Source organism: Epinephelus lanceolatus, chromosome 1 (assembly GCF_041903045.1).
Source record: "Epinephelus lanceolatus isolate andai-2023 chromosome 1, ASM4190304v1, whole genome shotgun sequence".
NCBI lineage: Eukaryota > Metazoa > Chordata > Actinopteri > Perciformes > Serranidae > Epinephelus > Epinephelus lanceolatus.
This window is the reverse complement of record NC_135734.1, coordinates 19578230-19591217: the sequence shown is the minus strand read 5'-3', so window position 1 is coordinate 19591217 and position 12988 is coordinate 19578230. Positions and strand designations below refer to the sequence as shown.

General features: G+C 43.2%; 1 protein-coding gene across 4 annotated transcripts in view; it reads left to right on the top strand.

The window, feature by feature from the left end:
- The window catches only part of plxna1b (plexin A1b), a 218672-nt gene that overhangs the window by 181644 nt on the left and 24040 nt on the right, over nt 1-12988 (top strand). For all 4 annotated transcript variants that reach the window (XM_033626487.2, XM_033626485.2, XM_033626486.2 and 1 more), the window contains exons 16-20: nt 3426-3593; nt 7430-7523; nt 8550-8786; nt 10668-10811; nt 12150-12384. In XM_033626487.2, the coding sequence (XP_033482378.1) occupies nt 3426-3593; nt 7430-7523; nt 8550-8786; nt 10668-10811; nt 12150-12384 (878 nt within the window). The remainder of the gene's footprint in view (nt 1-3425; nt 3594-7429; nt 7524-8549; nt 8787-10667; nt 10812-12149; nt 12385-12988) is intronic.

Genomic DNA, 12988 nt, shown 5'->3' with positions numbered 1-12988 from the left:
CTTAAATGAGCTGGAAAATTGCTGGTATTGTTGCGCACATATTTTTAGTGCTGCATAAAATCACTGGTGTACACTGATGTTGTGTGATAGTTGAAGTCCTACTTATTAAATAAATCTATGATCACATAAGTATTGTCCTTGCACCAAATATTAAGGGCTAGGAAGGTATATACAGTGAGTGTAGACCGAATCAGTGTTTATTTTCACGATAGAAAATCCCTATGGGTTTGTTTTTGGCCACCTCACAAAGGCCTACCAGAGAAAAGTCATATTAGTTTAAGTGTACACTATATTTAGAATATTTTTACCGCTTTACCTTGTTGTCAGACAGCCTTTTCTGACAGGGAATTGAAGCCATTATATCAAAGCAACCAGACTCCATTGACAAAAACAGTAATTTTACTTAGCAGAACACTGGAGTTGTTGGTCTGTTGCTGCCTCGACTGAAGGACACTGAAGGACCTAGCATTTAACATCTTTGCATTTAAAAAAAGAATTATAATTTCATGCAGTGTTACTGTAAATCGGTTCGGTATCACAAAACATAATATCATGATACTCAAGTCTGTCGATATTTTCTTACATCCCTAGAGCATAGTATTGGCATGCAAAAGTGCTGCTGTTTGTAGAGGTATATAAAGAGGCAACTTTTACTGAGAAAATGGAGTTTACACTTGCACTGCACTGTTCTCGAGGTAGGTATTGCGTTGATTAAAGCTCCACGAGGTGGCGAACAATGTGCAAGCGTCATTACTGTTGCAAAACACTGTCATCAAATGAAGCTGATTTTGTTACTGAAATATTGGGTTAAAGATGTATAAATATGTTGCTGTGACTGAAATTTTCTTTTTGGCTTCTGCTCTTCCGTAGAGAGTTACAAGTCATAATGATTTCCCCACCCATCTTTTCCTTCTGCCATCTCTTCCTGTTCTTCAGTGTTTTGCTAATTACAGTTAATCCCTGTTTAAAAAGAAAAAAATCACCTTTTTTCCTGGTCGCGGCTTTTGATTTGCAGAAGGTCTGAAAAGCGTTGCTGGCAAGAGGATGACCTACAGTCCTGTAATTGACGGCAATTGCGAGAATGACAGTGTAGCTATTTCTCTGATACCATTGTTCAGTTTTGCTGTGAATGACTAAAGTGCATGGCCCGTTTTTTGTTTTTTTTTGCCAGGGATATGACTATAATTTGGAAGGAATGATATGCTGTTGCTGGTAATTGGCAACTCACATTTTTCCTGCTTTGAGCTCATGTTTGAAATATGTATATTTTTTTTCTTCCCTTTTTTAGTTTTAAAATAATCTGCCACCGTTATCTCCCGTTGTCACTCAGTCTGCAAGAGATTGTGCCAGGATTTGAAGAAGAGGAGACAAAGATCCAATTTGATATGACTCTAATTCCTCCAGCCAAGAACTCTATTGTTTCTTTGAGTCCCTTCTTGGCAAAGTGACAGCAAACTGCACTCCGGACTAAATCCACTCATGTGTGGTGTCTGGCAGATGGCAGAGAAAAGAAACCTCGCAGAAAAGATTGTCAGTGAACTAAAACAAACACCTTTGTACTGAGATGAATTTTCAATGACTACTGGTAACAGGGAGAACTCCTCTTATGAATTTCTCCATTGTAGCTGAGGCACCAGTCCAGAGTTTTTCTTGTTTCCATCTTTCTTGTTTCTCTTTTTTGAGCAAATTCTCTATAACACTGATGTTTTTATTATAGTGGTTCCCTTCTCTCGGGCAACAAGTGACAGGTTAAACTAATGAGCTTGGACCTATCAAGTTCTTTTTATATCATATCAAAAGAAAAAGTAAAGGCCAATTTAAAGCTCTGTAGCACATCCCGAGAAAGGTGAACATAATAGTCTTGGCCTTTCATTCACTGAGCAGCAATAACCTTTATGGCCAAAGTAATGAACTGGTTGAGTCCATCTCTTTAATGTGTCTTTGTATTCAGTGGGGCCTCCGCTTTAATCAAAACCTATTTACCCCAAGTCACTCATCCTCTTATCTCCCTCTGCAACCCAATTTCTTTCCTTCTCTTTTCTTTCTTTCTGTATCCCCTCTTGGCTTTCTTTTGTGTGGCCGCAACCTTGTCAAAAATACGTACGCGGCACCACAGGCGCTCTCGGCAGCAACAGTGTTTTGAAAATGGTTGCCGTGGAAACGCAGCACTAGTGGAATGTGGAAAACCTTTTTTTTTTTTCATATCACCCCTCGTTTTTTTTCTTCTATCTTCATCCCCTCTTCAGTCCTCTCTCAGTCTGAGGACGCTGTCGAAATTGCCTCCTGGGAGACAGCAGGGAAGTGTCCAACAAAGACGCACTATTCCCCCGTTATTTTATTTTTTATTTTTTGCTTTCTTTCGCCATTTTCACTCAGTATCCAAATCCAACCCCACCCCATCCCATGCCGCTGGGATAGAGCTGCCAAAATAGGTTCTCACTCTTTCATCTTCTCCATCATCTTCCGTCTTTCTGTGGATTTCACTTTCACAGCAGATAACGGGGGAGGATTTGTGTACGGATCAGCTTGTTCTACTCATGTTCGAAATTTCACACTGCGCCGCCTGCCATCATGCCAGCACAATGCACACACACACCTCACGCTCGCGGTGCTCTGTAGGATGTTAGCAGACGACGAGTGACACAAAACACAGACTTACACAGTGTTAATCTTCTACCTGCAAACTGTATTTATATGCAAATGTAGACTTCACACCTGCTCAACACACTGTTTACGCACATACTGTACGTAGATACGTGAACACACATGCTGTCTCACAGGTAGCCATCCTCCCGCCGCTTGGCCAGCGGTGTCTCCCCCCTGACAGGGGGAGGGGTTGGTGCAATGAGCCACTGGAGTGGAGCACAAAGTTTCTGGCAGAGGCACAGTTTCCCAGCAGGTCACAGCTGGCTGCCTGTCTGCTAGGGAGGGAGTTACATCACACAGAGAGACGACCAGCCTGATCTGCCACTTCAGATCTATCAGCCAGAGAAAGCGCAGGAGGGAAGGAGAGACAGACAGAGAGAGAGAGAGAAGGAGAGAGGGAGCTTTGAAGTACAGCACTCTGTGATTCAGGCTGATGAAACCCCGGCTGGACAGACTGAAAGACATTGGCCTTGTGGATAGGCGACTGTGTCACCATTATGTGTGTGTATGCGCCTTTTTGTCGCATCTGATAAATAATTTATGAGTTATTTAAGGGATGAAGTAGGGTTTTTTTTTTTCCTCGGGACTCACTTCAGTTTTTATTCTGTGTGTCTGTCTCACAGCCTGTCAGAGAGTCAGCTCCCCAATACCCAGAATCATTTTCAGGACCTCCTGGTAGCACACAGTCCACTTTAAGAGAGACCATCAACAATCTTTGTATGTAACATCTCTCTTTCTTTCCTGTCCTCCCATTCTTTCCTCATCTCCTGCTTTCTCAGGCGGAGCAGCAAGGAGATAGTGTGTGTGACCCCAGCGGGACAAGCCTCAGGCACCACTCCAGTCATGGTGGACATCAACTCTGCTGAGCTGAGGAACCCAGAGGTCAAGTTCAACTACTCAGACGATCCCACCATTCTCAAAATCGAGCCCGACTGGAGTATCGCCAGGTGAGGACACAGTCAGGGCCCTTCCTTCTGTTAGACTGGGTGCAGCAAAGATAAACCCTTTGCATGGACATGGAGGATTTTCTGTTGGGCATGGAAGCTTACAGCAGTCTTACAGCCAAGATTGTATGATTTATTATTCCCAATATTGCATACATCGTACATATTGACCCTGAAAGGAATTCACACAGAATAATTCAGACGAAAGGTTTGAAAACTGAGCAAGATCGGCATATATTGGTGTATTTTTAGCTTACTCTATCAATATAGAATGTTACACAATTATTTCATTATCTATAATTCATATCAACACAGTATTTGATCTACGATTCTGCTTGATGTACAGCTATAGTACAGATACAAATGCATCAATACATTATTAAATCTGTGGTGGTGGTTGTGCTGTACATTAATGCCCTTTTTTCAAGGGGCATAGCCAACTAAACTGAAATATGAACTCTCTGTAAAATGTGATAAATGTATTATTCTGCTGGCATACTCCGCGACTGGGTCTCGAAGAAAAAAAAACAACTAAACATTCTTCTCCATTTTCACACTGGTTTGCTTTTCAAAGGCATATTATTTATTCTGTTTATCTTTATGTTTCAAAAAGTAAATCTTTGAGAGCAGGAACAGCAGTAAAGGAGGCTCCTGAAGCACTGCGCTGCTACAGTTTATGAGCTGCAGCAGAGATGTATCTCTAAATATTACTTGACTTATTGAAATGAGACTACATAGCCACAGGAAGATTTCCTGTGCAAACACAAGCTGTGTTGTGGGGGGGGGGGCTTGGAGCTTCCAAGTGCTAATGGGCTCACTAGCATGACCTAGAAACTCCTCTACTCCTTTGCTCGGAAATGAAGCCAGCACATACACACAAACACACTGTTGACTGTCTCATTTACTTCAAAAGTAAAGTTCCAGGAACATGTCATTGAGTTTTATGCAGTGTGTTTTTCTGTTGCATTTACTTAAAATTCTCAAATACAAGCTGGTATTCAAATAATAGACAGATCCCCAAAAATAGTCAGGGATGTAGTCCATATGAAAAGTAAAGGCTGAACATGAAAAAGACCTGCACAAGTTGCATGTCACAGTCAGTCACTGCTGATTTGCTGATTCTCTTTAAAAGAAACACTGTGTCATATTAAAAGCCTATCAAGAAAGGGGGAGGGGTGGGTCATATATTTATTGTTATGTCATTAAACTTACTAAGACCGAGTGACATGTGCGGCGTCTTTGATTAAAATGACAGATTTCACTCAATGTGAACATTGTTGGAAACTTTACAAAGCGTATAACATCGGTCCAGTGGTTTTTAGATATTTAATGCAAAAAGTTACATATTTTTAAGGCAACTGTAGCTTGTATACAGTATATTTCAGATATTTGTTCAGGAGTACCTGTTAGAACAGCCCACATTGGATATTTCCACCAGACACGTTGTCAGTTCAGACAGTGTATCAATCCACTTCTGCAGCATCGCAGGGGGTTGAGGTGAAAATGGGAGCCACATTTAAAACTCTGCAGGGACACTAAGTCTCTCATCATGCAAAAGAGGTGTGAGAGGATGAGAAGTCTCATTTGGAATAGGATGAATAAAATAGTTGAGGGTAGGCAAGGGGAAACGAGAATGAAAGTGTTGGCTCCAGCCTTGGGGGGAAATAACCTCGGCACTCGGCTTGTGTTTGGTGTTTCACTCAGCACTCCCAGAGGAGGAGGTGCGCGGTTCTCCAGGCCAATCACGCTTTTATTTACCAAGCTGTTTTGTCGCCGCGTCCCCTTTGGTGACCCTTTTTGCCGGGGTGATTTGGAACAGCGCTGAGACTCCCCTGTCGAAAACACAAATCTGACACGACTCAGACTTGTTCCCTTCCTTTCAGGAAGAGGTTCTCGCGCTAACAACACTGACACATGGCAGTGCAGAGATTGTGTGACACTCCATCTTGTTTAAACAGTGTAATACAGTGCACTGTGTACACCATTATAGTGTATGTGTGGAACAGATTCTTATCCTACCTCTGTTAAGTGTTGCCACATACTGATACTGATTTTGAGCCACCACATGTCCACAGCTCCATGTTGTGCTATTCCACCAACAACTATAACTATATGTAAATCTCCTAAATTCCTTTGTTTGCTTTTCACACCAGTCTCTATTCACCACGTCAACATCTGTCGCCCTCCATTAAACCTCTCAAAAGCACTAAGCCCTCTTTCACCTCTCTTATTTTGCTAGCTCTGGAATCATTCTCAGGGCCACTTTTACCTTAAGGCCTGGGACTGGACTCAGCTCCCTCCCTCAGACAACAGCTCCATCTGGCCTCAGAAAAGCACAGCCAACTCCCTGGATGTGGATGATTTGTCTTGTGTGACCTGTGTCCATGTATATTTACATTTTAGGATGCTCTAGTTACACCATGGAATTGATGCAATGTTTAGTTTAGTAGATCTCAAGCTGCAGCTGGTCAGTGAAAAAAACAACAATCTTGAGAAAGAGCTTTCTTTCAGTTATCAGCGATATATAGATTAAACTCGATGTATTGTGACCTTTTCCATTTGGATGCATAAAATGACAATATCAGCACAAACATGATATGTCGCACACACTCCCCTGCCCATCCAGACCACTCTTATTTTCTTTCTTTGGCAATAGTGTGTGAGGCAAAGCGTATTTTTCTGCAGGGCGCCAGACCACGACCACTAAGTCACATTTTGCGACCATGGAGCACTAGTATATCGCATTAGTGCTCCATGGTTGCAAAATGACATTAATATATGCACTGGAGAGCTGTTTGTTTACTGCTCACAGTAAATAACTCCTCATATTTAATGGCATTTCTTAAGAGGAGATATAAAAATTCAAGATATATGTCGTATATTGCCACATAGCCTAAAAATATTGTGATATTATTTGTAGGCCATATCACCCAGCCCTACTTAGAAGGCTTTACAACACTTGAACTTTTTTTTTGTATCATTGCCTGGGTGGAACCCTGCAATATACCAGCCAGTGTATCATTTGCTTTTTTTGTTTATTGGTGCCATTGTGACTCACAGTGGCACTAGGCTTCAAACCTCACCTTACCCCCTTTCCAGTTTTTAGGTTGTATGCTAACTTATTTAGCTGCTGTCAGAACGCTTCACATCAGATAAAGTTCAGCCTCTCAGGCCAGCAGAGGCTGTTGAGAGGGCGGTGTGGGGGGAACAGGACTCTCACCCATATTACCCATGTCTCCACTGGTCAGCGTCACATAGACCTGAATAGGTCACAGGTGTAAAGGTTACAGAACATGTCAGATCACTGACAGCGGTGCAGTTGCCGGATGTATCTCATGCTGAAAAATACCGCAGTACAACTTTCATACAATCTGAAAATATCTCCCCTGGATTTCAAGAGGTGCCGAGGAGAGGCCAAAAACTTCAGCTCTCAGGAGTAATGCTGCATATTTGCTTATTCTTCCCTCTAGCCTCCATATTGATTTAAAGAAGCTTTTAACATTCATGCAAGGGCTTTAGCGTTACTGTCATTACCTGAAAATGGGCTTCCATGAATAAGCAGGCGAAAGGCTACAGCTGAAGCGAGCATTAATGGTAAATCGCCAACTGGAGGGCCCTCTCGGCTCCCACAGAGAACAGATTTATTAGCATTTATTTCCACTGATAGGCCTGTTGAATAGTGTATGCACTTGGACCCTGCAAGACAAAGAAGTACAGCAGGAGATACATGAATGTGTGACACAAGTGCACATAGAATTGTTTATAATTTCCCGGTACCATTGTATAATTGTGTTTGTCTTGATTCTCTCTACAATAAATTGTGTTATCTCTGTTTTTAGTGGAGGGACCATGTTGACCATTACTGGAACCAATCTGGCCACCATCAAGGAGCCCAAAATGAGAGCCAAGTATGGAGCTGCCAAGTCAGAAAATGTAAGTGGTCGGATCCAGACACCCGCACACAGTTTTTATTGACAAAACAAAAAAAGCAGGGACTTGACTTGGCAAGTGAGACGGAGTGAGACCAATATAGACACACAGGTGTCTCTCCCTCTCTTTCACTGTCTCTCTGCCGTCTCCCTCTCTGTGGAAAAAGTGATTTTCAGACGATACACACTCCTGGGACACAGACACAGGCGCACACACCTGACCCGCCGGTCAACCAGCCAAGGGCCCATTTTCTGTTTGTTTTTGATGTTGAATTTCCTTTTAGCAGTTTAACCTTTGAAATGTCAACCAGCAATAAAGCGGCTCTGGCAAATCCCCCTCTCTTCACCTAGCACCACGGGGCTTAGCTAACCTTTCTCCCGCTCTTAGCTGAAAGTAAAAATATCCCTTCCTTTTCCTTTGTCCCCCTCTCTGCATTCTCTTTTTCTTTTTTTGCTTGGTTAATGTTTCTTTTGACCTATAAACACAGTTTTGTTCTATGTATTTGTGTGTGATGGTGTTATGTGACATATAGAACATAACGTCAGGCTATAACATGCTGTGAAACTATTCAAAGGTCTCTTTAGCCATGCTGTGTTACTGTTAACAGCTACTAGCTGACCTCTCCTGTTTTCCTGTGAGTCATTACAGTCTAATTTGTTCTTCGGTGACTGATTTACGTGTCGAACCCCACAGGGGATTTCCAGATGATATCACAACTGATTACAACACTGATGTTATTAAGCCAGCCTCTTCCTCATTATGTCATTACAGAGACATTTAATCACTCATATCACATAACCCTGTTTCAGCCATCATACATATAGTTGATTAACATGATCTTTTGCATACTCATTTTAAAATGTACATTTCTAACATTTCTTTGTAGACAGTGTAAACATGGAAGAAAGCTTGTTAGACAGGAAATTAGCTCACCTTGTAAAACTTAATTCAACTTCCTTTTTTCTCCACTGTTTCACTTCTCCTTTCTCCCTAATTTCCCTGTTACTCTCCCATCCTCCCCTTCTCTAGAACTGCACGGTTGTCAACAACACCGTGATGGTGTGTCTGGCGCCCTCTGTGGCCGGATCTGATAAAGGCTTCTCAGAGTCGGGGAGCAGTCCTGACGAGATCGGCTTTGTCATGGATGATGTGCGCTCCGTGCTGGTGGTAAACGAGACTTTCAGCTACCACCCAGACCCTGTGTTCGAACCTCTGAGCCCTTCGGGCATGCTGGAGCTGAAGCCCAGCTCACCGCTCATACTCAAGGTAAATTGCCTTGTGCTCTTAGAATTGATCTGTTTTGGCCTTGTCTCTACCTGGCTTTGCTTTACATCCATCATGTCCTTGACTTTGCTTCTCTTATTTTTTTGTTTTCAGCTTCCCTTCTCATGTCTCCTACCTCAATCTCTATCTTTCTCCTCTCTACATGTCTTCCGATTCATCTTTTCTGTCTCGTTTCTTCCTACCCTCTCTCTTGCATCACCTTTCCCATTTTATTTCTGCTGTCTGTCCTTTCTCCTTTCACAGTAGAGCAGGCATGACTGGGAAAATATGGTTCTTATAATGTCTGAATGAATGATGTCAGAATGGAGTTTATGGTGGTTTTCCCTCAAAGCTTTTAATCGAAGGTTACTCTGTAAAGGTGTGGAGGTAATGTCTCAGAACACACTAGGACTCCAGGACAAAAGAAGGTTAGCTAAGTGTTAGCACGCAGTTGACACATTAGACGAGCAGTAATAGCAGATAGCCGCGTTCCAGTAATGTTGAGTATTGTCAGCAGCGTTAAAAGCTCAATCTCCCAAATAGTTATTTTAGAAAATGCTGCAGCGACCTCCCAGTCAGCATCCAGCACAACTGATAAGAGGCTGACAGGCATTTGAAATGATTTGCTCCACACATTTTCTGTACAGACACTTTACTCCCTCCTTCCTCCTGCTTTGAGAGTTTTCTTTCAACACAGCCGTCTTTCAGATGTGCCTCAACCTTGAAAGATGTTATTTCTTCGCCTGCTGTCTCCAGAGGGGTTTGGAGACCTTTAAGGGGAAAAAAAGTCACTTCTAATACGCCCCCTTTAAAATCAGGTGCAAAGAAAAGTAATGTTTATAAAGTGGACCCATGCGTTGCCATGCCACCTGCTCAGATTTTTATCAGATAGCTTCTAAAGAGAGACTTCATAGCCATGTTTACTCTAAGCCATAAAGGCAGTACGCATTTGAATCCAGAGCGCATTTCTAAAGGCTTTGCCCCACCCACCCACGCTGTCTTTTGTCACTTCACCTCTCCCCTTGAACTTCAAAGCCTCAGGAGCGTTAGAGAAAATTATCGTGCAATTTCATGGAAAACGAAAGCCTTTTTTCTCTCTGCGAATCAGGGTGGAGTTTTAGAAATGAAGAATCACGCCTTTCCCCACTGTAACTTTAAATATAATTCTTTAATGAAAAGCTCTGATTGCCCCACCGTGCTCCGGGTAAAGAATTGCAGAAATAAGCAGCAAAGAAACGGCATCCTATTAAATAATTGCAGAGAAATTAGACGTTCATCAAGATTTTCCAGCAATTATTTCCTCCCACTCTGCAAAACACAGCGAGTTAGGGTGAGGAGGGGTAGGTAGAGGTAGTAGAGGAGACGAGAAGGATGGTTTCTGTGGAAATTATTTATTGTAGTTCCCAACACCCTTATACCACCAACACATTTTACAATCCTTGGACAGCCTTTTTTTTTTTTTTACTGTTGCCAGCCCTTATCCACCAGATCTGGATCAAACACTCTAATAGCCGGTTGGCTAAATTTAGTCCAAGTTACATTTTTAACTCAAAAACTCAGACTTGGGAATTAGGAAGCGTGGAGCGTGCAGAGGGTTCTTATATATTGGTGCCTGATCAGTCAGTTCTCTGCAGTGTTTCCTCCAGTGAACAGCGCAGAATAGCTGTTGCCATGGCTACCTGCAGTTTTAAAGTACCTTGCACACTGATTAGAGCTGTGACTGAACTGTTGACGGACACCCGCCAGCCAATCAAAAACAGCATAAATCACAGTTGGGGTGAATCCTTTTGCTTTTATACTGTTTGATTAGTATTCCGTCGGTGTGGACCACCTCAGACTTAGACCTTATGTAAGTAACCAAAGCATGTGTACGTCTGTTTCCAGGGTCGTAACCTAATTCCCGCAGCCCCAGGAAACTCTAAGCTGAACTACACGGTGCTGATCGGGGAGACGCCCTGCGTTCTCACCCTGTCTGAGAGCCAGCTGCTGTGTGAATGGCCTAACCTGACCGGAGAACATAAAGTCACTGTGAGTAAAACTTTAATACTTGTCTACATTACTGTTTGTCGAATAGTTCCTCATTGTTTAATGTGTCTGTATTCATTATGTTAACATGGTTTAACACACAGAGCAAAGCATGGGGCCATCTAGGTAAAGGCCTCCGTATACAGCCACATGAAACCTGAAAATGAGCATCAGCCCTCTCTGAGTTACTTTTTCCACTTTAAATACCTGTTATTTCATCACCCTGCTTGTTTTTTTTTCTTTGCCACCTCTGGAGCGTCTGGCTTTCACATTTCTTTCAGCCACTCAGCCCGTCTTCCTCTATAGCTCCTGTTCTCAGTGCTGTTTCCGCTGAGCTATTCATCCCCCCTCTTTATGTCAATCCACTTCCTGCCTTTTCATTCATTCATCTCATTCTTCCCTTCCCATCCATCAGACCTAAATCTCTTTAATTACTCTAGATTTCTCGTCCCCATTCATATAGCCTGCACACACATAAACACACACACATCCCGTCTCTTACACCGTTGGCGGTGTATGCGACTGTATTTATGTCTTAGAAGCTTTTGATCGGTCTCGTTTGGCTGCCGTCCTCCTCGGGATTTCAACAGTATTGATATTCAATAGAAACCAAAAAATGGCTAGTGGGCGTGAGAGGTCTGTGTCTATTTTTATCCTCCTCCATTTGGTATTTCATAGATATAAGCCAGTTGAAGAAGGAATAAAAGAAAAAAGAAGACGGGGAGTGGGGGGGACACATCCCAACGTTATTCACGCGTTGTGCAGGCCAGAACTGTTTTGATGTGATATGGTTGAAAGTCAGATGGGTGTGTGACTCTGTGTACTTTTTTCACTGGTTCCAAAGACAGCCCTGGGGCACAGATGTTGCCTCCCCCAACCCAGATATAAAGGGTTTTGGGGAGTTTAGTTCTGGCCTGCACTTGGCTCGACTCGACACAGCTTGGTTTGCAAGTATAAATGCAATGTGGGATTCAGCACTGGCACCTTACAGATTTTTTTTAATCACTATACTGGATTTATACAATAGTTTATTGTAATTATAGGTTGTGCCCAGGTGTAGGTCTAACCTTGCCATAATGTGAGTGGAACTGTGGGTCTTGTAGATAAAGATGATTTAAAAATGCCAAAATAGTGTTTCTGTATGATTTCCACATCATGCATAGTGCACAGCTCTCAATTTGGTAGCAGCATCTGATTTATTTTCTACTTTATGTAACCATAAATGAAAGTGGTTTACAGCTTCAGCTTGGAACCCTGTCAAATGCTGCTGGAAACAGACCCACAGATTTTTTTATGTGGTGTCAAGAGAATGTAACTCTTCTGTCGGTGTCTGTCCACTAGGTGCGTGTTGGAGGCTTTGAATACTCACCAGGGACCCTGCAGATCTACTCAGACAGCCTGCTCACCCTGCCTGCCATCATCGGTATCGGAGGAGGTGGCGGCTTACTCCTGCTGGTTATCATTGTGGTGCTGATTGCATACAAGAGGAAGTCTCGGGATGCCGACCGCACCCTCAAACGGCTGCAACTGCAGATGGACAACCTGGAGTCCAGGGTGGCCCTTGAGTGCAAGGAAGGTGAGTTTGGGCCACATCTGGCCACAATATCGGTGTGACGCAAACTGCTCCAATCTCAGAAGTTACTTTGATACCGCTCTTCTAGTTTCTCTTCATCTTTCTCCTTAAAAAACTCCCCTGTCCCCAAATAACTTTCTGTAAATCTCTCCCTCGCTGCAGCTTACCTCAAAAGCTCCACAACTCCCATTCAATAGACCTATCCATTTCTCCCTCGGCTTTCTCTTTCACTCTCTGTTTCTCCCTCCCTCTCACTGCCAACTGTCCCCCTGCTGTTAGGTGGCAGCGGTGTGTGTGTGTGCATGTGTGCGTGGGTGTTGGTGTGTTTCCAGAGGAGTACTTTGATCTGAGCCAGCCACCAGATGTTGGCTCTCCACCCCATGAGAGAGCTGCCTGGCTGGCCTCACTACCATCCACACTGAGAGAGGGAGGGAGAGAGAGATGGAGGTTAGATAGATACAGGGGCACAGAGGTGGGAAAGTGAGTGATAGTAAGGGGGGAGGGGTTTGGCAACGACTGAAGCTGGGGGAGAGACAGATAGAGGGACTTACACAGCAGTACATTAGCATATATTCATTTGGCAAGAAGCTGCATGCATCCAGTGAGA